At 52.4% G+C, this 27814-nt stretch overlaps 1 protein-coding gene across 5 annotated transcripts in view; it reads left to right on the top strand.

Moving 5' to 3' along the window:
- Positions 1-27814, top strand: part of MED15 (mediator complex subunit 15) — a 67829-nt gene that overhangs the window by 31900 nt on the left and 8115 nt on the right. For 3 of the 5 annotated variants that reach the window (XM_056120693.1, XM_056120696.1, XM_056120695.1), the window contains exons 3-9: positions 7828-7879; positions 9572-9601; positions 11526-11738; positions 17731-17963; positions 18978-19301; positions 20581-20721; positions 25207-25323. In XM_056120693.1, the coding sequence (XP_055976668.1) occupies positions 7828-7879; positions 9572-9601; positions 11526-11738; positions 17731-17963; positions 18978-19301; positions 20581-20721; positions 25207-25323 (1110 nt within the window). The remainder of the gene's footprint in view (positions 1-7827; positions 7880-9571; positions 9602-11525; positions 11739-17730; positions 17964-18977; positions 19302-20580; positions 20722-25206; positions 25324-27814) is intronic. The other 2 variants (XM_056120694.1, XM_056120697.1) reach the window with 1 other exon arrangement.

The raw sequence follows: 27814 nt of genomic DNA, 5'->3' as shown, positions 1-27814 counted from the left end.
AAGCAAGCACCTTAAGCTTTCTACTATCTCTTCATCTTCTCTTGCTTTTAAGAGAGATTTCAGCTCGGCCAGAGAGATAGTATGGGTAAAGGGCTTACACATCGCCAACCTGGGGTTGATCCTTGGTATCCTAATATCAGCCCAGAGCTCTGTCAGTAGTGATCCCCAAGCACAGAAGGATGAAGCCCAACCTCCCTCCCCACCAAATTTGACCTGGATACGGAGTCCACTTCGCTTTTATTTATTAATTTTTTTGTTTATATTTATTTTGGTTTGGGGGCCACACCCGATGGAATATTAGGGCTTACTTCTGGTTTCTTGATGAGGGATCGCTCCTGGTGGGCTAGGGAACCATATGGAATGCCAGGGATTGAACCCAGATCAGCCGGATGCAAGGCAAATGCCCTACCTGCTGTACTATCTCTCCAGCACTGCTGGGTATGCCCACAAAACCCACCTTCTCATTCCTCTCCATCACAATAAAGAGATTCTTAACATAATTAGTCATTGGGGAAGTACAGAGCAAAACCATAGTGAGATAGCACTTCTCATTTATAATAACTGTAATAATAAAAGATGACAGACAGGTGTGTTGGTGAAGATGTAAAGAATCAATCATATACATTGCTGGAAGGAACGTAAAACTGTCACTCCTGTGGAAAACAGTGTGATCATTCCTCAAATTTTTTTCCTTCTTTTTGGGTTATACCCAGTGATGCTTAGGGGTTCCTCCTGGTTCTGCACTCAGGAATTATTCCTGGCGCTGCTTGGGGGACCACATGGGATGCCGAGGGTTGAACCCAGGTCAGCCAAGTGCAAGGCAAACACTGCACTCTACCCACTGTACTGTCGTTCTGGCCCTTCCTCAAAAAATTTAAGTCACATATATTCATATGTTTCCCAAAACTTGTACAGTGATAACACAGATCTAGACAACCTAAATATCTATAAACCAAATATTCCTCCCCCTTCTTTGCCACACGAGGTGATGCTCAGGGGTTATTTCTGGCTTTGCACTCAGGAATGACTCCTGGCAGTGCTTGGGGAACGTAGGGGATGCCTGGAATCAAATCCAGGTCTGCCACTTGCAAGGCAAACGCCCTACCCACAGTACTATCACTCTGGCCCCTAAGAACTGATTTTTTTTTAAAAGTCTGCAAATAGGAGCCGGGGTGTGACTCAGTGGTCAGTACTGTATGGCATGTGTGAGACTCTGGACTTAGTTTCAGGTACCATATGGTCCCTTGAGCACCAAACTAGGAGTTGCCCTCAAACAAGTGTAACCAGTCTGTGAATGGATGAGGAGGAAAAGTGGTTTATTTATATAGTGGAATATTATTTGCTACATAAAAGAATAAAAAAAAACAGATACAATATGGATGAACTTTGAAATATGCTAAGTGAAATCAAAGTCATTGTATTTTAAGTCATTGTATGTTAACATACAAAAGGTTTGTATGTTTTTAAGATTGTGTTTTTATAAAATGTCCAGAAAGGGGATTGGGGATGTGGCTTAGTGGTCAAGAGCCTGCCTCGCATGTACAAGACCTGGATTCAATCCCTGGCACCGAAAAGAAAGGGGAAAAAAATCCAGAAAAGGCAAATATAGAGTGACAGTACATTTCCTGCCTCTCTGTCTCCTACCGCAAGCTTGGTGGCTCCGTGTCTGGGCCCAGGGCTTTGGCCTCTGAGCCACGGGCTCTGTTCTAAAGGTCGTCGTTTCTTTCCTTGGAGCACATGTTTGCAGCTGAATGCAATCAGCCGATTTCCTGTAGAACTTTGGGAGTCCCAGCGCCCTCCTTTGATTTCATCTGGTTTCTCTTTCTTTCAGTCCAAGCTGCTAACCCACAAAAATCTCGTGTCTCTTGTGGTATGTTACAGGGCTCTTACCACCAGAAAAGCCTTCCAGAGAGCTGCCTGAATATAGCGATCTGTATTCCTGGCTTCTGTGAGATCTGCAGAGGGGATTCATGAGTCACATGCCTGATTTATTTCACTAGCAAAATGTACGCAGCTGCATCTTGATCTTCTCTCCAGAGTACATTTTCCTGACAGCAGATCTCCTATTTTAGTACTTTTGTGCAGTCTAGTGTGGGAATTTCCCAGCTCATCAAATCTAGGTTTCTTTTTGCTTAGCTTTTCCCTTAATTTATCTTTTTCCTCTTAAATGTTGCTGTAAGCACCAAGAAGCAGAGAAGCTATTCAATGCATGCTTTGAATTCTGTTCAACCAAGTATTCACTTTTTGTTGCTTACACAGCTGTAGGATACAATCCAGCTAAAACTTTCTGCCACTGTGTAAGAAGGATCCTCCGCTTGGTTCTCTTTTCCTCTGAACGCTTAGAACCATCCTTAATGTTCCTATTTCTACCAGCTTTCTGCTTTTGACCATATTTGTATTCTCTACCCTGAGACAGGCTTTTGCTCCCAGGTTCCTTGCTTCCTTTTAAGTCCTAAGTAGCAATCTTTCACATCCCTATTTCTGCCAGCCGTGTTCACTGTTGTCTGACTCACTCCTCTTGGACCTTTATTTCTTGTGGACTAGTTGTTATATCCAAAGGGCAGAGAATACACCGGTCTTGGTAGCCGGAGTACATCTAGGATGGTGCTTTATATATTTCGGGCGCCTTCATTTCCCTACCAGGTCACAGTTTGTAGGGAATTGGGTCACTGCCTGACTTTCTAGCTTGCCTTTTTTTTTAAATTTTGTTTTTAGGGCACACCCAGCTGTGCTCAGGGCTTACTTCTGGTTCTGTGCTCAGGGATCACTTCTGGAGGGGCTGAGCCGGGTAGGCATATGTGGTGCTGGGGGTTGAGACTGGGTCAGCCAAGTGCAGGAGAGGTGCTTGCCCCACCCACCATACTATCTTTTCAGCCCACCCCCACCTCTTTTGGTTTTGGTTTTGGACTTGCCTGGTGGTGCCCTCGGGCTATACCTGGGTCACTGCTTGAGGGACGGTACAGTGTGGAGAGAGGGGCGCCCACATTCAAAGCTGGCACTCCGCCCCACTGGGCGCTCTCTCTGGTCCATGGCTCTGCTCTTGTATAGATTGTCATTGGATACTTCATCTTTTCTTTTGGTGGGGGGTGGGCGTGTGGTTATGTCTCATGATGCTCCGGGCTTACTCCTGGCTTCTGTTCAGAGGGTCATTCCCAGTAGTGTTCAGAGGGCCATAATTGGTGCTGGGGATCAAACTGGGTTTGGTCGCATTCAAGACAAGCAAGCACCTCAGTCCCTGTGTGTCTCTCTGGCCTGCATGGTTCCATCTTTTAAAAGGGAATTTCAAAGTATTACTTGTTCTGGCTTTCTGTATTTAATAGATATTGTAAAGAAGCGGTTTTTGTTGTTGGTCTTGAGGTTTGGTTTTTTGTTTGCTTTTGGGCCACATTCAGCAGTGCTCAGGAATTGCTCCTGGTCCTGCAGTCAGGCATCACTGCTGCTGGGCCTGAGGGACCATATGGGTGCTGGGGATCAAACCTGGGTTGGCTCGGTCTACTGTGTGCGAGGCAAGTGTTCCACCTGCTGTACTATCTCTTTGGCCATAGGAGGTGTGTTTGTTCTCCTTTTCTGTTACTCTTGGTGCCTCTTAATGCAACTCTCTAGTGGCTCCAAGTTGTTTCGCTTTCAGGGCAGAATTGGCCCTTACTGGTTCCCATTTATAAGACACAGGTACTGCACTCAGAAGGCACTCCTGGTTCCTTTTTAGAATGAAATGTTTAATCAGAACAGTGCTGTTTTAATTTTTTCACTTGATCCCTTTTCTCCCTAGCAATGAAATACGAGTGAGCTCCACCTGAAGCACTTCAGGTTTATTAAGCATTGAATTAAGCATTTACTTTTTGGCCATTGAGCTTTGAGATGCTTTTTGTTAATGTAGCTTTTCTGTTTTTTGTTGTTGTTGTTGTTTTTTGTTTTGTTTTTTTTTTGTTTGTTTTTGTGATCCTGTGTTTAGTTACAGTTTAAGAGAGTTAGTCCAGAGGTTGGGGTGTTCGCCTCACATGCAACCAACCTGGGTTTGACCCCAAGTACTGCTTATTCCCCTGAGCCCTGCTGGGAGTGACCCTGAGCACAGAGACAGGAGTAAGCCCTCAGCACTACCGCCTGTAACCTAAAAAACAAAAAAGAAGTAGAAGCTCATGTGCTCAGCGTGGGCTCTCGGCTGCTCTGACTTCTGTGCCTTTTTGTGAACAGAGGGAAGAAATCATAATTTTGAAATAACAGCAACCTCTATAATTTTACACTGACATTTCTAAATCACATTTATCCTTATAAGACTTTTGCTTGGATTAAAAAAAAAAAAAAGACTTTTGCTTGGGCCAGAGAGCTGGTACTGCAGGTATGGTGCTTGGCTTGCATGTGGCTGACTGAATTCAGACCCCTGCTTCCCATGTTGGTTCCCGGAGTGCAGATCCAGGAGTAAGCTCTGAGCACTGTCAGGTATGGCCCCAAACCCAGTTATAATAAGACTCATTGAGAATAAACAGGTCAATATTGGGGCCGAAGAGGTAGTACAGGGGATAAGGCATTTGCCTTGTACATGGCTGACCTGAGTTAAATCTCCAGCATCCCATATGGTCCCCCCGAGCACTGTCAGGAGTAATTTCTGAGCGCAGAGCCAGGAGTAACCCCCGAGCATGCCCCAAAACGAAAAACAGCAACAACCTCTCCCCCCCATATTACCACTAGTGTAAGTAAAATTAGAATGTGAAATAAAATGTAAGATCTTTGCATTATTCCCTTTAGTTTACAAACACTCCTTTTCTCTTCCTCCCCTCCTTGGGGTGACCCAAGGGTGTGTGCACTCATCTGCCATACTCAGAGTTGGTGCTGTCTTCTCTCTTAGTGGTCAGAGAACTCTCCTCTGGTGTGGAATGCACAGATGGGAAGCCTCTGGGGTAACTGCTGATCTACTAATTTGGCTTATCTGCCTGATGTTTTCTCCCCCACTCTCCTTTTTTTGGACCCATATTTGGCAGTGCTCCAGAGCTACTCCTGGTGGTGCTTGGATCCTATAGTGTCAGGATTTGAACCTAGGATTCAAGCATGCAGGCATGCACTCTGGCCCATTGAGCGATCTCCTTAGCTTCTTGGTGTTTCTTTTTGTAGCTAAAAGCGAATATATGTATTCTGATTCCTTTCCCCCTATTTTTTTTGGGGGGGGATGGTTGAGTCACTCCTGGCAGTGTTCAGGGGACCATATCTGGTACCAGGGATCAAACCAGGGTTGGCTGTGTGCAAGGCAAGAGCCCTACCTACGATACTGTCTCCCAGCCCCAATTCTCCATTTTCAAGCAGAAGATAAGGTGGAGGGCCAGAGAAGAACTCTGGGATGGAGCACATCACATGCTTATCTGCTATACTGTCTCTCCAATCCCCGTGGATATTTCATTTAAAAAAAAATATCAGGTGGTACAGATTGAGTGGCAATAGGGAGGTTCTATAATCCTAAACCATTTTTCTGGAGCAGTCGCAAGGAATTTGGAGTGCTTTTGAAGCGGAAGTCTACCAAAACCTGAGTAGATTGCGGCTGGGAATTAGTCCAATCAGGAAGCCAGATCAGCAAGGGCAATTAGGAACCCGGAGAGCAAAGCGTCATCTCAGGGGAGCGAGTCCTGTGGTCTTCAGTAAGTTCTTGCAGCAGACCCACGGGACTCAGCCTCAAGTGTTCCCCAGTGACCTGACCTTGGTGTGAGAATTTCAGAGCTGTGTTTAACCCACAGGACATTCTCCTGGGGGCAGTGTGACTGCTTTCTGCGCCCGCTTCCCTGTTCTATGACCACTTTCCTCCCCTCCTCCCCAGTCCACAGGCAGCCACAGCCAGGAGTTATGGCGCTGGTCCACCTGCTCTGCTGACATCTGCCCCTCCGGCGCTGCGCCCTCGGTTGTGTTCTGTGCAGGGGTACTCTGGAGGCATCCTCCAAGCCTCACTGACTGTCTGAGGAAAAGTATCCGGTCACTGGGCCAGAGGGATAGTGCAGGGAGTCAGTCATGTACCTTTCATGTACGCTGGAGGCCCACAGCATCACAGGGCCTGAGCATCATCACGTATATGGCCCTCATTACAGTCCACTGGCCTGATTGGTCAGGAATCACCAGGAGGGGTCCCAGGGCCTCCTGAGCACCACTTGGGAGCATCACCCTCACCCAAGTACATAATATCTGGTCACTTTTACATCTGTTCCTCTTACCTCTTAGGAAAATGTAGAAGACACAGATTCTTCCCTCCTGGGTTTTTTTTTTTGGGGGGGGGCGATGGTTCAGGTTGGTTGCAGCGTTGGCACACTTGATCGTGGTGCCTGCTGGGATGAGCCTGCACACACTGGAGATTGCACACTTTTGGCACCAGCACCAGGGATGTCAAATGACCTCTTGTTGGGATTGCACTTGGCATATGGATGGTACTGGAACTCGAATCTGGGGCCTCATGTCTGCAGGGCAAACACCTCACCACCTACTCTGGCCTGTGTGTGACCCGCCCCCCAATAAAAATAAATAGGACTTCTTAAGTGCCCCTTTGCTCCCCAGAGCCTCCTTCTCCCTCTTTCTGCTGCCTTTGCATGTCGTCACTCAACTTTGCCTTTCTATGCACTCACTCCTCTGCCCGTTCCCTGGCCAAAGGATAAAGTGATGGAGTGGAGTTTGGAGATAGGTATGGGCTGACAAAGGTTTAGGAGATTTCCTGAAGTCTCACCCAGCAATGCTTGCGGCCTCTCCTGGCTCTGGAAAGACTCTCACTGATACTTGGAGGACCATGTGGGATGCTGGGGATTGAACCTGGGTCCGCCATGTGCAAGGCAAGTGCCCCACCTGCTATACTCGAGTTCCAGCCCCCCACTAAGAAGTGCTATCAACACTCCCTCTTGTCTAGCTTCCCACTGCTCCGAGACTTCCATTTTACTTCTTTTCCCAGGCTATGTTCTCCTGATAGTTTCGGTATTTCCCCCAGAGCTTGTAGGCTTGTGCCCCCAGGGTAACCCCGACCAGCGGGGTGGTGTGGGTGTCATGCGTCAGCCTGCCTACTCCTGTCGCAGGAGGGCTCTGAGAGCAGGAAGAGAGCAAGGGAGCTGCCTGGCCATAACAAGGGTATTCAGATTCCCAGGAGTTAGATTGTAGCTCACATGGTCTCTCCTTGACCATGGGGAATACTCCCTGGAGTTAGGTGTCCTTGGTTGCAAAGAGGACAAGTCAGTGGGAGGTGGCCCTGTCAGGCAGTCCCAGAACATGGCAGCCTGGGCAGTAAGGGCCCTAGGCAGTGACCTTCGCCTGCCACCCGTGAGTGGTACTGTGCCCTCCTCCCTTGCCTGTGCACTGTGCTGCAAATTCAGATGGACAGAGATCTTCCCGAAAGAGCACCGCCAGGGCACTGGTCCAGCCCTGCTTGCAGAGACAGCGTCAGCAGTGAGAAAGCAACAGGCTGGAGCTTTAAAAGCGAAAGTACTTTGATACAAAGAGTGCAGAGACAAAAGCGGCCTGCGCCTCCTCTCCGCAAGCCTGGCTGCCCTGCCGGCCCCTCATCCGCTCGTCCCCTCTGTGAAAGGACCGGGTCTGAGCTGGCTGACTTCTGTCAGGGTGAGCGCTGGTACCAGTGTGGAAGTGGCAGCCATCGGGAACCTTTCATTCCTTCCTGCCTTTTGTTGGTCTGCACTGAAAACTTCTCTCTGAGAGATGGATTCCGGTGGGTAGGTGGAAGGGGCGGGGGGGGGACGACGACGACACTCAGCCGGCTGCCTTCAGTGGTGGGGTGGGCAGTGTGAGGGCGCAGGGAGGGGTGGCACACACCTCTCTTTCTGCATCTGGAACTCAATTGCTTCCTGTTTTCACTTGTAGGACGAGTACCTTTCTCTTGTGGCCAGGCTCATCATCCATTTCCGAGACATCCGTAAGTACAATTTTCCCCTTTTGAGCGCTTGTGACCGCGCTAGGCTGGCCCTGTCCGTGAGGGCAGGCTTTCTTGGCTGCTGTGCCTGGGTCAGAATGTTCGTGTGAATGTTTCTGCTGTCTGGGAATTCTTCATCGTTTCTCCTTTTTTTTCCCATGGTTCCCGACCTTTTGGGTATAAGGCCTCAAAAATACTGAATTTGGCATAATGGGAATGTTTGCTTCAAAGTCTTCAAAACTGGATTGCCTTTTTTTTTTTTTACTTGTTCATTTAATCACCTTTTTTCAAAGGACGGATGCTTTGATCCCCGGACACTTTTTAAATAAGTAGTTTACTGTGGAACACAAACTTCCTTCCCCCTATTTGATTTTATTGTCCCATGGAGGCCTGACCTGACTGTGTATTCCTGTCATACTCGGAGCCTCCAAGGCCACTTCCTGAGTCCACCTGGGCCCTGGCCCACTTCACTTCCCGTGATCCTGAGGGTCCTCGTGTGGCTCTGTCAGGCAGACCTGGCAGTAGCTGGAGCTCCACGGGAATGTGTCACCGGGTCAGGGTTTCTGCTGGTCTTGTGTGTATAAGCAAGTAGAGTGTTCTGGATGGCCGCCAGCCCTAAGGGAAACTGGGTGTGTTCTGCCCTGGCTTCAGCAGCTGCGCCTCCTGCCTGTTTGCAGTTAGTGCCCTCAGGAGATGGGCTCCTCCTGGTGCAGCCTGCCCTAGAAGGCGCTTGGCAAGCCGGCCGCGGCTCGCCTGGGACTGTAGCGGCAACACGGCCTCCATGTCAACAGTCTTCAATGACAGGACACCAGGAGAGCCCCAGAGCTCCCATGTGGTCAGCAGATGACCACGTTTTTTTCCCCCTTTTGGTCTTGTCTTTTTTTTTGGACCACACCTGGCAGTGCTCAGAGTCCCTGCTGGGGTGTTGGGGATCATATGGTGTGCCGGGGATTGAGCCCAGGTTGGCCATAGGCGAGGCAAGCTCCCTGCCTGTTCTGCGTCTCCCTCGCCCCTAGGTATCACTTCCTTGCTCACCTTTTATCAAAATGGCCAGCAGGGTGAACTCCACTTGATGTCACTCTAGGAGGAGCCAGAACCAGTAGCCTCCAGTGACCCTCCCTGGTTCATCCTGACAGAGAACTCTGCATGTTGGGGTTGGGCGGAGGGTGTCCGTGGCCATCTCTCTGACTCACTGAGAGAGCACAGAGCTGTCTCCCTGTGCCAGGGCCAGGCGGGCTTGTCTTGGAGTCAGACTTGGCCAGTGTCAGTTTCCTTTTCTAGAACATGGGGATCTGGAACTGGAGGCACTGGAGCTCTCAGCATCATTCTGCGCCCAGTATAGAGTTCTGTAGCTCTCGTTTCTTGCTCAGGACCTGCTTAGGGCCTGTATCCGGGACAGAAGAAGAGTTGGAGAGGTCTCAGTCAAGGTGGGGGTGGGGTGGCTCTCAGAAGCCCCACGTTGACCACAGGGTGGTTCTACACCCTCTCCTCCCTGGCCCCCCGTGTCAGCGCTGCCATGAGCGCACCCCCAGTCTGCTCTGAGGTGTCTTTGGTTACGGTCTCAGCAGGGTGAGCGTAGTTTTAACAAGCGACCTCTAGGCAAATGCCTATAAAACTGACTTACTGTGGAAACATGCAGTTATATATAAAACTTTGTTTACTTTGGTTGTATGTGTGTGTTTTTTTTCCCAATAGATAACAAGAAATCTCAAGCTTCCGTCAGTGGTAAGAGTTTTTCCATTTTGATTCAAGATTTTTTCCAGCCTTGAATTTGAGACAGCCAGAATGAGATTGTGGATATTGCATGTGCCCAGGTTGTCACTAGAGGAAAAAGTTCACAGGAAGAATTACTCTGGTCGTGAGAACGGAATAGCCATCCCTCCCTCCCTCCCTCCCTCTCCCACTTCTTCCTCCCTCCCCCTCTCTCCCACATCCTTCCTCATCCTTGCAGAGGCTGCAGTCAGATGATGCAGTCAGACAACCCCATCTCCTTGCATTTTAAATACTGTTTTCTGCCTTGCCCCCCCAAAAAAAGGTTTTAAAAACTCATAAATGAGTATGATATCACCTAAAAATCCAGGAAGAGAATTATTAGGGTATATTTTATATGACAATCTGTAGTATTTCTTAGAAGATAGCTGTGAATTCACTTTTAAGATTTTTGTTGTCTTTTATTTTTTTTTTTGTGAGGACCTCCCCACACCAGGGTTCCACCTGACAGTGCCTCAGAGGCCTTATGGTGTTGGTTCTCGAGTCACACCCAGGCCATGTGTCAGCCAGCTACACATTCCAGCCTTTGAGCTATTTCTCTGCCCGCCCCCCTCGTCTTTTTTTTTGTTTTTCCTTGTTTTACTTTTGTGTTGTCAGAGGCTACTCTCAGCTCAGGGGTTGGGAGTCACTCCTGGCACAACTCCAAGTTGTGCAACCAAGTAGTGCTAAAGATCAGTCCTGGGCCTCATGCTTGCAGACTAGTGAGCTCTCTCTCTGACCCTCTCTTATTTTTTAATTTCACAGCTTTTTTACCCAAGGGTATCTATCTAAAAGGCAGCCCTGGTCTCGCTGACCAAGCTGCCAGTGAAAGGGGTTTGGAAGATGGTCATTAGGAAGGGAACCCCATCTAGCCTGCCATGTGAATTCACTTTTTTTTTTTTTTTTTTTTGCTTTTTGGGTCACACCTGGCAATGCACAGGGGTTACTCCTGGCTCTGCACTCAGGAATCACCCCTGGCGGTGCTCAGGGGACCATATGGGATGCTGGGAATTGAACCCGGGTTGGCCGTGTGCAAGGCAAACGCCCTACCCGCTGTGCTATTGCTCCAGCTCCGTGAATTCACTTTTAAGATTTTCGTTGTCTCGCCTTGGCAGCAGAGCTGTGGGTGGTCCTGCTTGCCTCGGCCGAGCTGTCCGCATCTACCCGTGTGCTGCCGTGATTCTCAGCTGGCCAGCTGCAATAGAGTCCATGCCAGAGGCAGATCCAGACTCTCGGTATTGGAGCATAAGTTTCGTGGACACCCAGTTCTGTGGCAAGGTTCCCCTGGGAGGGCCGTACCTGTCTCAGCAGGTAGCTTGTACCATGAGCTCTCATGCTCTGATCTCGGTCTCAGGCTCCCTCTCTGGGCCTGGGCACTGCTCGCCAGCCTGAGCAGCTTCCTGCCTCTGTGGCCTGTGGCTCCCTCCTGCAAATCTTAGGTTGCTCCAGTGTGGTGGCTCTGGATGCCAGGGTCTGTCCTGAGCACTCCTCTGTGGCGGTCCTTCAGAGATCCTGCTGAAGTGGGTTCTGATTACACCCCCATGGAGCACTTCAGCTCTGCCCCTACACTTCCTGGAGGAAGGCCCGAGTTCATTGTCTTTGAGTTCCTGGTCGTGTCTCACCCACCAGGAGGAGTGTACAGCCTTGAGAGTCAGGTGCCACCACTGGCCCTCCAGGGCGTCTTTGTCTATCTGTATTAGGACCCTGACACAGGTCAGTCTTAAGTAGTGCTAGGCACCCGTTCTTCTGGCCTCTGGCAGGTGTTGGGAAGCTCCCAGGACCCTGGCCCTTCGCAGTTTGGTGCCTTAAGGGAGTCACACCTGCAGCAGAAGGAAGTGTGTGTGCTGAGAGCCTCATTTGGCTTGTGGCTCTGAGACAATGTGCCCTTGTGTTCCCACAGACCCTATGAATGCGCTCCAGAGCCTGACTGGTGGACCCCCTGCTGGAGCAGCTGGAATCGGCATGCCGTCTCGGGGCCCAGGACAGTCCCTGGGCAGCATGGGAGGCCTTGGTGCCATGGGGCAGCCAATGCCCCTGTCAGGGCAACCTCCCCCTGGCACCTCCGGGATGGCCCCACATGGCATGGCTGTTGTGTCCACTGCAACCCCACAGAGTGAGTACTGCGCTGGCAGAGTCTGCCCCTTGGTAGGCAATCTGTGATGATTCTTTTGCTTAGGAGGGTTTGGGAGAAAGCATAGAGATGCTCCAAGGAGCGCTCTGTTCATTTTTGTTGTGCGTGGTGAGAAAAGAGTCCAAGCCATTGGCTACCAGTAGGGTTCAGTGACACTGAAACCCTCCCCTCCACTTGGGGAGCAGAGGACCTGGAGGTTTTGAGGGTCTAGATCCCCATCTAAGGACCCCAGTTTCATTTTTTGTTTTGTTTTGCTTTGCTTTGTTGGGTCACACCTGATGGTGCTCAAGGGGTACTCCTGGCTCTGCACTGAGGAATTACTCCTGGCAGGTGCTTGGAGGACCATATGGGATGCTGGGGATCGAACCTGGGTCAGCCGTGTACAAGGCAAACGCCCTAACCACCCACTGCACTGTCTCTCTGGCCCCAGGAACCCAGCTGCTCGATATGTAATATGAGACTCTTGCATACACACACACACACACACACACGCACACACGCACAAGAAATAGAGATAGGTCTGTTATGAGGTGTTCTCAGGCACAAAGCAGCCTAGACCCCATGACCCTCTTGTCTCAGGAACTGCCCTGTCTAGTGTCACCTTCCTCCCCTTCTTCCCCTCACACCCCTCCTCACCCTCCTTTTCTTCCTCCTCTTCTTCCCTCCTCAAAAAGTGCTCAGGCCTTACTCCTGTCTCTTCTCAGGGCTCAGTCTTGGCCAGGCTTGGGGCCATATGGGGTGTCAGGGGTCAAAGGCAAGTGCTTTACTATCTCCAGTCCCTCGGATCTCATCATCTTCTGTTGACTTCTTGCCACTCGACTCAGACTACCTTCTCATTTGCATGTGCCAAAGTGCCTTAGCTCAGTTCTTCATCCCAAGTTTCTGTGTCTCTCTTGTCTTTTCAGCGCCCTGACACAGGGAGAGCTGTGGAAGTTCCCGGGGGAAGTGCTGACTCTGGATTCTTTCATGCAAACAGTGCTGAGGATACACTCCCAGCAATACTCAGCCAACTGGACTGGGTGGTTAAATCTAGGGTCTGAGGATGCGGAGCTGCTCGGACCCTTCAGTGCTGGTGACACCAGGGCCACTCATGCCATGCTGGGGTTCAGCCTTGGATCTAGTGTGTGCACAGCTCCCTGACCACTGAGCTGTCCATCTGGCTCCGTCGTTCATTTTGCTATACTTAGTATTTTTAAATCTAATACTTGATGATAAAAAATAATCTATAATTATATGTGTTTAGAATACTTGTCTGAGGGGCCAGAGTGACAGTACAGCTTTGTCTTGCATGTGGCCAACCAGGGTTTGGCCCCCAGCATTGCGTCTGGTCGTCTGAGCCCTGCCAGGAGTGACCCTTGAGCACAGAGCCAGGAATAAGACCTAGCACTGCTGGGTTTGCCCCACCCATCCAAAAAAAGGGCTCACCTGATACTCTTTACAACCTAAGATTTTGTCAGAAATTAGGTAGTACAGGGTGCTGGAGCAATAGGGTATTTACCTTAGACATGCTGGCCCAGGGTTCGATTCCCGGAATCCCATATGGTCCCCTGAGCACTGCCAGCAGTAATTCCTGAGTGCAGAGCCGGGAGTAACCCCTGAGCACTGCTGGGTGGGAACCAAAAAACAATTACAGTGCTACAACTCTGCTAGCCTGCCCACACCCTCCCCAATCTGACCTTGACCCACATCCTGAAAACTGCTTCTGAAGGACCTGCTTCTGGGTGGCACTAGTGGATGATTGAGATGGGTTCTCTCAGTCTCCTGCAGCTGACTGTCAGCGACCTTTCCTCGTTGCCTTTGAATTACTGCCTGCCTCATGTACCCAAGACTGGTGGTGTGGCAGAGGGACACTTGCTGTCCATTTTTGTCACTACCTCCTAATTAAGTCCACTTCACACATTATTCAGTGCATTAGGGGCAGCAGGTCTGGATCAGAGGTTTTGCTAGGGCTGTGGTCATTTCCAGTGACCCCTGTTAATAACAGAAACACCGAAACTGCCTCCTGAAGATGAGGCTGATTGCTTAGTACAGAGTTCTCACAGTGTGTCATTTTGTTTTCCTCAGTGAATTTTGTATCACATGCATGCAGAGGTGACTTTTTTGTTTGTTTGTTTTCCTCAGTGAGTTTTGTATCACATGCACGCAGAGGTGACTTTTTTAAAAGGATTTTTAGTCCGGTGTTCAGGGCACTGATGAATGGTCTCCCTTCTAGATAACTGGCTCCTGGGGAGGTTGCACTTAGTGTTGCTAGGTCTGTCGAGGGGAGGATTTCTCTGCCCTGCTGCAAAGTGGGGGAAAGCAGCCTGGGATCCCTTCTTCCATCACACTGTATGCGGGGACCCCTTGGCGCATCTCATTTCCTCAGAAGGAAATGCAAATTGGAGGAAAGTGTTCCCTGGTTAGGCCTGTGGCAATTGCAGATGAAGGGCTGTTAACGCACAGTCCAGAATCAGTGATGGAAAAAAGCAAAGATGCCATGACCTGAAACAAAAGCAAGCTACAAATGTGGAAGATCCCCAGGCACAGGACCCAGGAAAAGGATTAGCTGTGGGCCTCGTGTGTTTCACGGAACGGAATTGGCTAGTGGGGATAGCCAAGCAGATCTGAGTTCTTAGGAAGCAAGTGATCTTGTTGAAATGAGTTAAAATTGTTGAAAGGTGGCGCCAGAGAGATTATATAGGGGATAAAGCACTTGCCTTGTACACAGCCAACCCGGGTTTGATCCCTAGTGTTGCATTAGTCCCCCGGCACTGCCAAGAAAGATCCCCTGAGTCAGAAATGGGTATGTCTGAAACCCTTCTTCCCCTAAATATTGTTGAAATAAGGAAGTCTGAACAAATAAGTTGCAGATTGGAACCGGCTGAGGAATGATACACACACACACACACACACATATTCTCTCTCTCTCTCTCTCTCTCTCTCTCTCTCTCTCTCTCCAGTGCCTTTGGAGAAATTGCGCTAGAGTGTAACTCAGAGAAGAGGGACTGGAAAAATGGGAAAGCATGGATAAGAAATGTGGAAACAGGGCTGGAAAGGCAGCAAGTAGGGTGTTTGCCTTACACATGGCCGGCCTGGTTTTGATCTCTGGCATTCCATGTGGTTCCCCGATTACTGCCGGGAGTAATTCCTAAGTGTGGAGCCAGGAGGAACCCCTGAGCGTCACCGGGTATGACTTCCCCAGCCCCAATATACATAAAAAGGAAATGTAGAGAAAGTCCAAGAAACATCTGTTGCAGTCAGCAAATGGAGGTTCTGGGAGCAGGATGGTGTGCGAGGGAAGGCAGCTGAAAAGCTTAGCGGGGCCCGAGCGGAGCTTCAAGGAGCAGAAGAGTATCTTAGATACAGCCAGTTTCTGCAGAGGAGAAATTTGACTAGTAGTCAGGGTGCTAGTAGGCAGCAGTGAGGGTGTAGAGAATAGAGCTGTCAGCCTTACTGTGTACAGTGTCAGTAGAATTCCTCCAACAACCAGGGAGAAGCAGATGCTTCTACGAAAAAGCCCTATGAGATTTTCACCAAAAGGATTTTTAAGCGACATGTTTTCTCATTGTTTACTGTTACTTCTCAGGCTGTCCTTTTCAAGACAGGTGGAAAATGTTAGAAGAAATATTTTCACATGAGGAAGTAAGCATTGTGGGATCTGGTGGATAAAGCGATTCAGCCAAATGAGTTCACATGTTCAGGACAGTCCCAGCAATAGAATGGTCCCACCCCAGATGTCAGTAGGGATATGGTTGAAAGCCCTCGTTTTGTATTTTTTTTAATTACCTGTTTAGTGTAATATGGGTCCAAGTCAGCCTCAACATGCATCCCCAGGTGCTATTGTGAGAGCCTTACTGATAGTGAATTAATTTCAAGTCCAGTACATGGAATAAAAACTATTATTTTCTGCAGCTAAGGAAACTGAAGCACAGAGCAGTGAAGAATTGGAATTTAATTCCTGGATATCAAGAGCAGGGCCTGAACCCCTAAGTAGTATATTCTGCTTTGCTTCTTAATATAAGTCTTCTTTATTGGGGTAAGAGGATAAGCCCAGATCAAGTTAATGAAAGTCAGGAAGGGTGGGGAATGGATCAAGGATATCAGATATGTCATGTACATGTAAAATCTACTTTAAAAATCAGGAATTTGGGGCTGGAGTGATACCACAGCAGGTAGGGCGTTTGCCTCGCACACGGATGACCTGGGTTCGGTTCCTAGCATCCCATATGGTCTCCTGAGCACTGCCAGGAGTGACCCCTGAGCATCGCCAGGTGTGACCCGAAAAGCAAAAATAAATAAATAAATAATAGAAATCAGGAATTACTCCTGGTAGAGCTTGGGACCATGTGGGATGTTTGGGATCAAAGCTGGGTCAGCCGTGTGTGAGGCATGTACTGTTGCTCGAGCCGCTGTACTGTTGCTTAGTGCCCTGATGTGATTCTTTTCTTTTTTTCTTTTTGGGTCATACTGGCGATGCACAGGGGTTACTCCTGGCTCTGCACTCAGGAATTACTCCTGGTGGTACTCTGGGGACCATATGGGTTGATGGGGATCGAACCCATGTTGGCCACGTGCAAGGCGAACTACCTGATGTACAATCGCTCCAGCCCCTGATCATGATTTTTATGTCTTTTTTTTTTTTTCACTTTAGTTTTGAGGCTATACTAAGTGGTACTTGGGGCTTCTTCCTGGCTGTGTCCTCAAGGCATCACACCTGTGGGCTCTGGTGTCAGACTCTGCTGTGCACAAGTCAAGTTCCCTACCTGCTGTACTATTGTTCTAGCCCCTTTATGTTACCCTTTTAAATATTGTATATTGGGACAAAATGGGCATAGTGTCCTAAGGATCTCTCTGTGTAGAGTCCTTTTTTAAAAATAACTTGAAAGGCTGGAGCCATAGTTCAGTGGGTAGGGTACTTGCCTTGCATGCATCTGACTCAGGTTTGGTTCCCCAGCATCCCACGTGGTCCTCTGAACTCTGCCAGGAGTGATCCCTGAGCGCAGAGCCAGGCGTAAGTCCTGTGCAATAGTGAGTACGGCCCCCCAAAAAATCATGAATAGAAGCAATAACTTGGGGCTGGAAAGATAGTATAGCAAGTAAGGTGCTTGTTTCGCACACAGCTCACCGGGGTTCATTCTTTCATTCTTTGGCAGCACATGTGGTTCCCTGAACACTGCCAGGAGTGACTCCTGAGCACAGCCCAGTGTGCTCCCTCCCCCCCCCCCAAAAAAAAAAAACAGAAAAACAGCTTTACTAAATTACAATGCACAGGCCATACAGTGCATTGTTAGAGTCCCATGTTTAGTAGTTTTTAGTATGTTTACAGAATTGTGTGTGACTGTCTCTGCAATCAATTTTAGATGTTTAGATCATGTCTTTGTCAGAGGAAATTGCACCACAAAGAAATCTTGAAAGTGGTTGTTTATAGCAACATTATCCATAATTGCCAAAAAGTTGAAACAGCCCAAATGTCCTTCAGCTAATGAGAGAATGTGGGAAATCCACGTACTGTGCAACAGTGCAGGACCGGAATCCTGATGTACACTGCATGTTGTAAATGTTAGGCAAGCGAAAGCAGGGGCCCAGGGACTGCCTCCTGGGAGCTCCCGATCCTGTTAGATGTCCAGGAGAGGCAAGTCCAAATCCCTGGAGGTAGAAATGCTGCACCAGTCACAGCTGAAGCTGGTGAGTCCCCAGACTCGTGGGTGCTAGCACTAGGCCTGGGAGCCATCCAAAAGTAGAGACTCGGTTCACCCTCTTCTTTTCCCATTATTATTATTGTTGTTGTTGTTGTATTATTCCTGCTAGGAAGTTCCAGGTCAACACAGCTGCCTCTCCCCGCACGCCCGCCTCTCATTTAGTGGCGCGCTCATCCCAGCGTTCATGTGTGGGCTGGCAGCCATCTTGCCGTGCGCTGCACCCGGTGTGGCCCTGGGTGGAGCCGCGAGCGGGAGCTTCCCGTGCCAGGCGCCAGATGTTCTTCTCTCCCCTTCAGCCCAGCTGCAGCTCCAGCAGGTGGCTCTGCAGCAGCAGCAGCAGTTCCAGCAGCAGCAGGTGGCGCTGCAGCAGCAACAGCAGCAGCAACAGCAGCAGCAGTTCCAGGCTCAGCAGAATGCCATGCAGCAGCAGTTCCAGGCTGTGATGCAGCAGCAGCAGCAGCAGCTCCAGCAGCAGCAGCAGCAGCAGCAGCACCTGCTCAACAAGCATCTGATTCAGAACCAGCAGCAGGTACCAGGCGCTCTTGTTCCCCCGCCGGGCCTCTGCGGCCCAGACCCCACAGCACGGTGCTGGGGCCGTGCCTGCTGCGTCCCGGGTGTCTGTGGAGCCCGGCCCGGGGAGGACGGCGGCCCTGACATCTCAGAAAGGGGAGACGGTGACCGTACGAGACGGCTCCTCTCTGAGTTTGGTCTGGGGCCGTGCCGGGCAGTGCAGTGCGGGGACGGAGCCCGGCCTCCTGCCTGTGACCGGTCCCCAGCTCTCCTCCCAGCCCTCTTGCCTACCAGGTGCTGGGGCGCAGGATCCATGGGATTTTCTGGGTATTTTATGGAGGAATTAACTGAAGGGAGAGTTTCCTGACCCGCGGGGCTGCGTGTATTTTTCTTGCGGGCCCATGTGCCTCCCTTCTTTACTCCTGAATCTCGGCGTCTGGCTGCCACACTCATTGACCCCCGTCTACTGTCCCGCAGGCGGTGCCAGCGCCGCATTAGAATCCCTGCTCGTAAGAAAACGTTTTCTCCCTCCCCTGGTTCGCAGTTGCGGCCTAGCCAAGATCTTGGTCACAGGAGGGAAAACCTTTGGGCACCTCTCCACTTCCCCCTCTCCAGACCTTGACTTACTCCCTTCCTTCCCCACTGGATGTGAGAGGCTTCTCTCAGATTAAAAGGAATCTTTGGTTCTTCTTTTTTTCCTCCTCCCATCGATAGCCGTACAAGACCAAACAGCATCACTGCAGACGTGTGCCACTGTGTCTGTCTGTGCATGAGGGTGGGCCCCAGCTTCTGCAGGGCTGCACCCGGTCATTCCTTGCCTCCAGACACTTCCCTTGAACCTTCCTTCTTCCTGTCACATCTAGGCGTAAAGCAGCCTCTGGTGGTCAGGGTACATGCTCACTCTTGGTGTGTCCTCCGTGTCCTTTCCCTGCAATATAGCATACTGGGTGGACTTCCTGGAGGCCAGACGGACACAGGGCCCAGGGGCCAGCGGTTGTGTGACCAGCTGCCTCTTCTCTTGTCCTGACGCTAGATACAGCAGCAGCAGCAGCTGCAGCGGATGGCACAGCTGCAACTCCAGCAGCAGCAGCAGCAACAGCAGCAACAGCAGCAGCAGGCGGCCCTGCAGGCGCAGCCCCCGATGCAGCAGCCTCAGCCGCCCCCTTCCCAGACCCTGCCCCCGCAGCTGCAGCAGATGCACCACACGCAGCACCACCAGCCACCGCCGCAGCCCCAGCAGCCCTCGGTGGCTCAGAACCAGCCTTCCCAGCTCCCGCCGCAGTCCCAGACGCAGCCCTTGGTGACTCAGGCTCCGGCCCTCCCTGGACAGATGCTGTACCAGTCACAGCTGAAGCTGGTGAGTCCCCAGGCACGCCGCGAGCTGTCAGTCTTTTTATGGTGTGTTTCTGTGTATATTAGGGGGACTGCCCCTGGCTGTGCTCGGGGGCTGTCACTGTACTGCCCAGAAGATGCTTCTGGAAGTGCTTGTGGGGCCGGCAATGGGCCTTGGGCCTCCTGTGTGCAGAGGGTGCTCTCCAGCCCCCTGTCGGTTTCACTTTGGCTTTGTTTTGCAGTACTGAGGATCGAGCCTGGCTCTTGTGTGTGCCAGGCATGCACTTTACCAGAGGGCCCAGTGGCTATCAGGTTTCTGGGGCTTCTCAGTGGCATGTCTGTTCGAGCAGTGGGACCTGGTCTGCCAGCGCCATGTTCTGTGAAGGAGCGTGCATTCATGGTCTGCTCTGCCCTGCCTGGCCACCCCTGAATATGGGGCAGCAGTTTGCCTTCCACGTCCCGTGGCTGATTTAAGTGGGCCTCGGTCTGCCAGGCTCCTTGGAGTAATGTTCTGAGCCAAGAACCTTGTCCTGACTATGTTTTTGAGAGGTGAATCCATGCAAGACACTGTTGATTTCACTCTTCCAAAGCACATACCGTCATCCACGTGTACATAGGGGAGAAGACACTGTCACCAAGTCAAACTTTTCCTTGTTTGGTTCCTTGTGTTTTCCAACCTCTTCTGTTTTTTCATGCACAAGTCACATGGGACAGGGCCACATAGAAATTGAGTGGCACGATGACTGGGACACCTGACAGGGTAGACTGGAGGCGAAGAGTAAGAGCACCTGGGAGCCGGGCTGCAGTGAGGGCTGACCAGTCCGGTTTCCTTTTGGTCTCCTCACTGGGTTTGGCCTAAGCTCGGGCAGGCTGCCTGGCCTTCGGAGCTGTTGCTTTGCTGGCCGGCTGAGGCTGGCAGCGATGCTGTTGGTGAGGACACCGCACCTCTGTCCATAGTTGAAAGACAAAAGGCATTTCTTTTGTTTGTTTTTGGGTCACACCCAGCGGTGCTCAGGGGTTACTCCTGGCTCTGCACTCAAGAATCACTCCTGGCGGTGCTCAGGGTACCATCTGAAATGCCCAGGATTGAACCTGGTCGCCACTTGCAAGGCAAGCACCCTACCCACTCTCCTTTTGCTCCGGCTTGTGGGACACTTTTCATGAGTAGAGTGTCATGGTAGATTGTGAGGTTGGGGTCGTCCCCTTCCGCTTCTCACGAAAGGCTTTGAGGTCTGAAGCCCTCCACAGAAATCATGGGAGCTCAGCCCTCTACCCAACGTGACGACAGATCCTCCTTCTCCCAGGTCCGGGCACCAATGGTGATGCAGCAGCCGCAGGTGCAGCCCCAGGTGCAGCAGGTGCAGCCCCAGGTGCAGCCCCAGGTGCAGCCGCAGACAGCTGTCCCTGCAGCTCAGGCCTCCCAGATAGTGGCTTCTGGCGTCCAGGTGAGAACCCTTGAGGCCAGCAACTCCGTCCTGCTGGCAGGTGCATGGCCACCATGCGTGGTGCCGGGTCCCAGGCGCACTGGGACGAAGGTCCTGGTGGGACCAGGGGCCACGATGGTCTGGCGTGGGGCTCCCTTCCCTGGCGCCCGCCTGAACAGGTCCGTGAGCTGGTTGCGTGGTGTGCTCTCTCCTCTGCCGCTCTCCGCCTTCTCTCTGTCTTCTCGGAGAAGCCCATCCGGGAGGAGCATCCTGAGCTCAGCCCGGCCTTCGTGCTGAGCACTGGTCGGCTATGGGCGACCGGAGCTCGCTGGGCTGTCGCACGAGCATGGGAATGGTTGTGGCTTGCTGCAGGGATGTCGGAGATCTCTGCTGAGAGCCTGCATCCAGCGGTCTTTAGCTGCTCGTCCCTGTGCTAAGGATTGTGGCCAGGGCCACAGGCCGGAGGGGGACTTGATATGTCAGCTATAGATGGGACAAGTGGCCTTGCCAGGGCGAGGGGCCAGTTTTGGGTTAGTGACACGGGGACCCTTTACCCATTCCACACTTGTGCCAGTGTCTTGGTGAGGATCAGGGCTGAGGGGCCTTTGCTCTTTTTGTCTCCACCCGGAAGGGGGAGCTCAGGTAGTCTCTCTCAGGAGAGTTTGTGCCAGCTCCCACCTGCCCTGGGTGGCTGTGCTGAACAGTGTGAGCTGCCCTCTGCCCCTGGCCAGCACCCGGGAGTCTGTGTCCAGTGCCCAGCTCTGCGTCCCGAGTGCCTCTGGGCTGTCATGTGTTCTCGGCCGCTGTCTCCAGCCGAGTTGCTGGTGTGTCCTGGAGGCTCCAGCGGTGTGCAGTGGAGGACCATGAGGCTGCCCCTGAGCCCGGACAACAGCTCCCGTGTCACAGGGTCCGCGCCAGCCTGTCTAGGCAGTCTGGTGTCAGACAGATTACAGACTAACATCTGTAGCCAGAGAGGGAACTGGCCACCCTGCGTGACAAGGTTGGAGTCTGTCTCTGCTGTCACCACCCTGTGTTCGGCAGTGTCTCCCGAGATACCTTTCCTTGGTATCCTGTGCAGAGGAGAAGGAGGTATGTCATCAGAACTGGTCCTGGCGGCACACAGTGACCACCCAGTCCACCTGCTCTGTGAGGGCCCCTGCCCTGTTAGGCCTGCTGCATGGAAACTTATGCATCTTAATCCAGACCAGTAGGAATATGAAAAGGTTGGCAGGTTTGGGGGCTTTTTTTAAAATTTGATATATTTTTTTGTGATCACACAGATGAAACCCAGGGCCTCACATGTATGAAGCTTTTGTTCTACCGCTGAGTCATGTTCCCAGCCTGTTCTTTGGCATTTTATGGGTGTGTGTGTGTGTGTGTGTGTGTGTGTGTGTGGTGGTGGTGGTGGTGGTGGTGGTGGTGGTGGTGGTGTTTTTTGCTTTGGGGCCACACCTGTTGGTGCTCAGGGCTTACTCCTGGCTCTGTTTTCAGGGATCACTTCTGGTGGGTCTCAGGGGACCATATGGAGTGCCACTGATTGAACCCAGGCCAGACACACGCAAAGCCAGTGCCTTCTCCACTGTACTATCCCTCTGGTGCACAAAGAGGGAGCGGAGCGTTCTTAGGCCCAGGAGCAGATATGTCCAGTTTCTCAAGAGCCTCTGCCTAACTCTGCAGGTGTGTCTCTGTGTTAGTTCTGCCTGGCTGCATTGTTCGGCGACTGTGAGGTGTAATTAGCCCTCCTGCACTGTCTCTGCATTCACAGCCCTCCAGTGCGAGCCACGTTGGCAGAGTGGACGAGGTACAGGGATAGATAGTTTAATTACAAGACTTTTTGTTTGAGGGCCACATCCAGTGGTACTTGGGGACTTGTGCCATGTGAGGGGTCAAACCCACATACAGAGCATGTCCTCAGCCCCTTGACCCTTTTTGCCCCCCAACCCCAGAACTTTGATAAGTGGTAGCACTAGAAGGTAAATGTTGAGAGAATGTTAAAGGAAGCGTTCCAGTGTGGGAAAAGTACTGTGACAGCACCTTTTTCGGTTTTCATACACGGTCCGGGTCATACTGTACATTAGGTATCCGTGTGGCTGCCTTCTCATTAGCATTCAAGAGCAAATCACTCCTGTGATGAAGCCCTGGGTCCAGGCTTTCTTGTACGGAGAGTTCCTTTTATGACTACGTTCTCCTGCCCTTATCTGTCATCTTTCTCTTGAATCCTGGGATTGTTTCCACATGTTTCACTGGAACCAGTGGTGCGTGCCCTGATGTGTGGGCACGTTCTGGATGCCTCCTGGCACTTCCCACAGGTGAGGCACTGGCTCATTCTGCAGCCTCATGTCTTACCAGCCAGTGATTGGTCAGAGTTCAGGCGGGCTGTTGGACCTCAGGATGTGGTGGCTATGTGTCCTGGCTTCCACACAGAAGAGGGCTGTGAAGGAAGAGCTGAGGTAGGCCAGTGGACAGCCCGTCACATGTCTCTCATCACTGCCCACTGGACAGTGAAGAAACAAAGAAGGGTCCTGCCAGACGCTCGCCAGGACCGTGGGCCCCTGAGCGGCCAGGCTCCTGGGTGTGAGTTTGCATTAGTAGTGTCCCAAGTAAAACCCGCCTCATTTGTGACCTGCCTCACGGAGATGAGAAGCATCACTAGCCCTCGCCGTGGGGGTGACTGGGGCACAGCAGGAGACTTGGCAGATAAATCCACAGCAGAAATGGGTGTCCAGGTCCTTCTCTTTTGTCTTTTAACCTGATCTCTTAGTATTTGAAGACATCCCTGCAGTTTTCGGGTTACAGAGACTTGTCATCAGCGGCCCTCCTCCCTGTCTGCCTGCAGGTGGCCTGGCTCCTGGCTGACAGTCAGCGAGGGCCCCTTCTCAGCAGGTGGAGCCCGCCGTGCACGGAGGCAGAGGCACTCCAGAGGGCGGGCAGCCCGGGCGGCTGGGGGCTGGTGTTGTGCTGCTCCGGTTGCTCCTCCAATTGTGTAAACAAGTCCTGGCCCCCCCCCCCCCCCCCCCCAGGGCTTGCCGTGGGAGCTCTTAGTTCTCAGCAGGCCCATCAGCGACAGTCAGGTGCTCACCTTCATTCTTCACAGCTTCTCCTTCACCTAGTTCGCGCCTCTCCCCTCCCCCTCACTTCCAGGCTTTCTCTCTCTGGAAAACACTGTGAGCCATCCTGGGGGAGCCTCTGAGTGTACCACTGACTGTGGACCCCACTTTATCTCCCACGCCCCAGTTCTGCTGGGAGCTGGTTTGAGGGGCACTGCTTTGGGAGCCCCTCCTCAGTGTGGGCAGTGGGCCTCTGTAGAAGAGGCGCATTTTCCCTGGGCTTTGTGACCTGGGCCTTACGTCCAGGGTGAGCCCTCGCATTCCCTCCCGGCCCCTGGCTTTTGTTCTGAAGGATGGGAGTGGACGTTGGTCCCCCAGGAGCTGTGCGCTGGCTGCAGGTGCCCTTCTCCCACAGCTCCTGCATCGTTCCGGCTGGCGTCTGCTGCTGCTTGGATTGTCCCTGGCTTGGTGCCTGCTGCATGCACCCAAGGGTGTGAGTGTCCGACATGCGTGTGGGACAGAGATCTCCTGCAGGCCTGTCCCTGACACTCACCCCCACCCCCCACCCCACCGCCTCCCACTCAGACTAACATCCATGTCATGCCTCCTGGGCAGACCGTCCTTCTCTCGGCCATCCGTCCGGCTTCTTTTCTGACCTCGGCCGTCTGTGCTGGGTTAGTGTGATTCCCCCTGAGCAGCTGTGAACACAGACCCTGATCACCAGGGGTCAGACTGGACCCCCTCCCCCCCCATCACCACCATTTCCTGTTGGTGCAAGCCAGGCTCAGACCCCCACCTAGGCCGTGCTCAGCCTCCCTCGCTGTCTCTGTGCTTCCAGAAGTTTCAGGCTGGGGCCAGAGCAGTGCCAGTGACTTCCTGGAATCTGCCATCCTCTTGCACGTTTAGGAGCTGGCTTGCCCCTACCCTGCTGGAGCTGCAGCTGAGCAGTGTCCCAGGCACCCCTGTTTTGGTTGTAAAAAAGAAAAAAAAAACAAAAAACAAAGAACAGTCCCTCAGCAGATACTCAGTCTTGCTGAGACTGAAGGCGCCTCCGAGGTTCTTTCCCTGGCAGTACAGCCGAGTCGAGGTGCCACCTCGGTGCAGTGACTGGTCGCTTCTCACAGCGAGTCCTGATCCTCTCTTCAGCTGTCTGACCTGGGGCTCCCACCCAGCCCCGGAAGTCTGGCCCGTCCACAGATCGGAGGTTGGTTTAAGGAGTGCGGCAGGCAGACGGCGACCAGGTGGCAGCTGTGTTCTCAGCGGCTCCTGTGTTCCTGGTGCCGTGACAGGCCTCTGTGCTGTGGGCTTGAAGCTAGGCTGGCCTCCCTGCTCCTCTCAGGCTCCCCGAGCCCCCCGGAGACCCCGCACCCATCACGGCGGCTACGCACCCCTCGCCACCTGCCCATGCACTGCATTTCTTTGTTGCGATCACCTTGTCTGTTGTCCCTCTGTCCTCAAGATGATCACCGCAGCCTTCGCCCAAGGCGGGATGCCAAGAGCCCGGTTCCCGCCCTCCAGCGCCGTCTCAGCCGTCCCGTCAAGCTCCATCCCCATGGGCGGACAGCCCTCGGCACAGGTATTTACGGGGCAGCGCCCAGGGCCTCCGGGAAGCTCGGGCCCTCTGAACGGAACCCCTTTGGTGAGGGTCACTGTCACCTTTGGTGACTTCCCTCACAGAGGCCATCACAGGGCCCACAGCTTACCTGAGACCAGCCCAGCTGCTGTTTCTTGAGGGGAAATGAGTCGCTATCTGGGTATTTTCATTTGAATTTTGGATAGTTTTTAATGTTTCATGTCCTGGAGAAAGACGGATCTAAGTAGCTTTAAAAAATTTTTAGGGATAGTACAGTGGGTAGGGCAGCTGACCCTTGGGTTTGATCCCCGTCACCCTGGATGATCCCTCAAGCCTGCCAGGAGAGTGATCCCTGAGTGCAGAGCCAGGAGTAAGCCCTGAGCACTGCCAGGTGAGGCCCAAAACTTAAACAAATTTAGTGTTTCAGTAGCTATGCTGCTGTCATTTCTCTGGAAAAATAAAACCAGACGCAAAGCAGTAAGTTTTGCTTTCTAATATGGTCGCCACCAGCCGTATGTGGCTGTTTATGTTTGAGTTAAAGTTAAATGAAATTAAAAGTACAGTGATGCCAGTTGCATTTCAGGGGCTCAGGAGCCCAGAGGCTCCCGGTAGGCTGTCATTCAAATGGCATTTACTAGATGACAAACGCTCTCCTCAAGTTTACTGTGCGGCGTGTGACTTTGCCACACATGCCTGCCCACTCTGGGTAGATAGGACATCTGAGCGTGTCACCCTGTTTCAGGTTCATGAATTCCCGCTTCTCCATCATCATGACGTTTGAAATCTTCTGTGGCGTGTTTATTTGTTTAACAGTCATCATTGCATTCCATTCACCAGGCACCGTTCTCAGCTGGAGAGTAAGGTGGTGATGGCCCCCGGGCTCACAGCCGGCCCCTCTGGGTGGGCGCTGTGAGGGTGCGAGTATACGAAGGTTTGGAAATTCCATTTCTGTGACGAGAGGCATGTGGAATCCTAGCGGACAGCAGGCCCGGTCCTGCCCTGCACAGACAGCATGTTGGCCGGCACTGCCCGTGCTACCTGTTGGGTGGTGCCGTCACGGCTGGGGGCGCCCCGCTTGTCTGGCCCCCGGGCCGCTGAGACGTGTGACGGCAGCAGTGGCCTTCCTGCGGCGCAGGCTTTGCTGTGTGGGGGACTCAGCTTCCACCTTCTCGGTGCATCCTGACCCCAGGGTCACCTCAAACACTTCTGTCCTTTTTGTGGTCTGTCTCTGACTGGAGCTCGAGTTCTTGGCCTTGACCTCTCAGACGGTGGCGTTGGGTTATGGGAGGTGGAGTAGCGGGAGTTTGCGAAAGGGGAACTGCGTGCTCACGCCCTGTGGAGGCGCAGGGTTTGAGCCTCAGGGCTGCTCTCAGTCACTCCTTGCTCCTTCCTGTTCCTTCGGGTCTTCCTTTCTGTGGCCTCTGCTCTGCTCCTTCTCCTCTGGCCTGGAGTTCTTGGGTTGACCAGGGTGGGGCGGGGCGTGAGATAATCATCCTGGCATCAGCACACAGACTGGGTTTTTGGTTGTCTGTTTTGCTGGTGGTAATGGTGCTTGGGGGTTGCCCTCCATGGTGCTCAAGGCGCTGTGCGCTGCTGGGCAGCATGCCCAGGCCTTCCGCGTGCCACACATGTGTTCCAGTGCATCACGCTCATGTCTCCCTGGCCCAGGGCTGACTCTTAGACAGAGTGGAACTCCGGTATATGCCGGGCCTTGGGCCAGGCTCCCCGTGGGGGCTGCTGCCCATCTCCCGGCGGCACCCCGGGGCACGGCACCCCAATGGATGTTCTGTTCGTGCTGGTCCTCCGCAGCCTTGGAGACTGGATGCCGCTGCCCCTTTGAACGAAGATAAACTCTCAGCCTTGGCCTTTCAGAAGGGTCCCCCCACTCTTCCCCCACCCCATAGCACTGGGCACCTGGTGGCCGTTCAGCTGGCCAGAATTGGGATGTTTGTGGCAGTGCCTTTTGAATCCGGTCCTCCAAGAAAAGACTGCTACTCCCAGGAACCTGGTGCCAGCATGAGCTGGGGCTGCCCTGCTGTCACCGTGGGTATGCCAGCCACAGCCAGTCCACACAAGCTCAGCGTGTTTCCGTGTGCTTCTCTGTCCACTGTCCACTGCCTGACTGGTTTTGCTTTCCAGGCAGTAAGTTGGGTCCACGAAAACGAGCAGAAGAGAAAACTAATACGGCATTGCATCATCTCTTCTTGAGATTGGGCTCTTTCGCCTCAGTCTCCCTTCTGCTGTCCCTGTCATAATGTCCAGTGGCTGCTTTTTTTGTGTCATGGGCACTTCATGGATCCCCCAACAACTGGGAACAGGCATGAACTGTGGGAGTGCTGCAGACAGGCCTAGCTGGGGAGCCGCTGGTGCTCCCGGGTGGCACCACGGAGGGACCGAAGCTCCTGTTGCTTTGGAAAGTGACACCTGGGGACATCAGGGGCAGAGACCAGGAGAAGCACAGGGCTCGTCCCCGTGGGTGCGGGGGAAGCCAGGC

Source organism: Sorex fumeus, unplaced genomic scaffold (genome assembly GCF_029834395.1).
Source record: "Sorex fumeus unplaced genomic scaffold, SorFum_2.1 ptg000043l, whole genome shotgun sequence".
NCBI lineage: Eukaryota > Metazoa > Chordata > Mammalia > Eulipotyphla > Soricidae > Sorex > Sorex fumeus.
The sequence above is the reverse complement of the archived record's forward strand: the minus strand, read 5'-3'. Positions and strand labels throughout refer to the sequence as shown.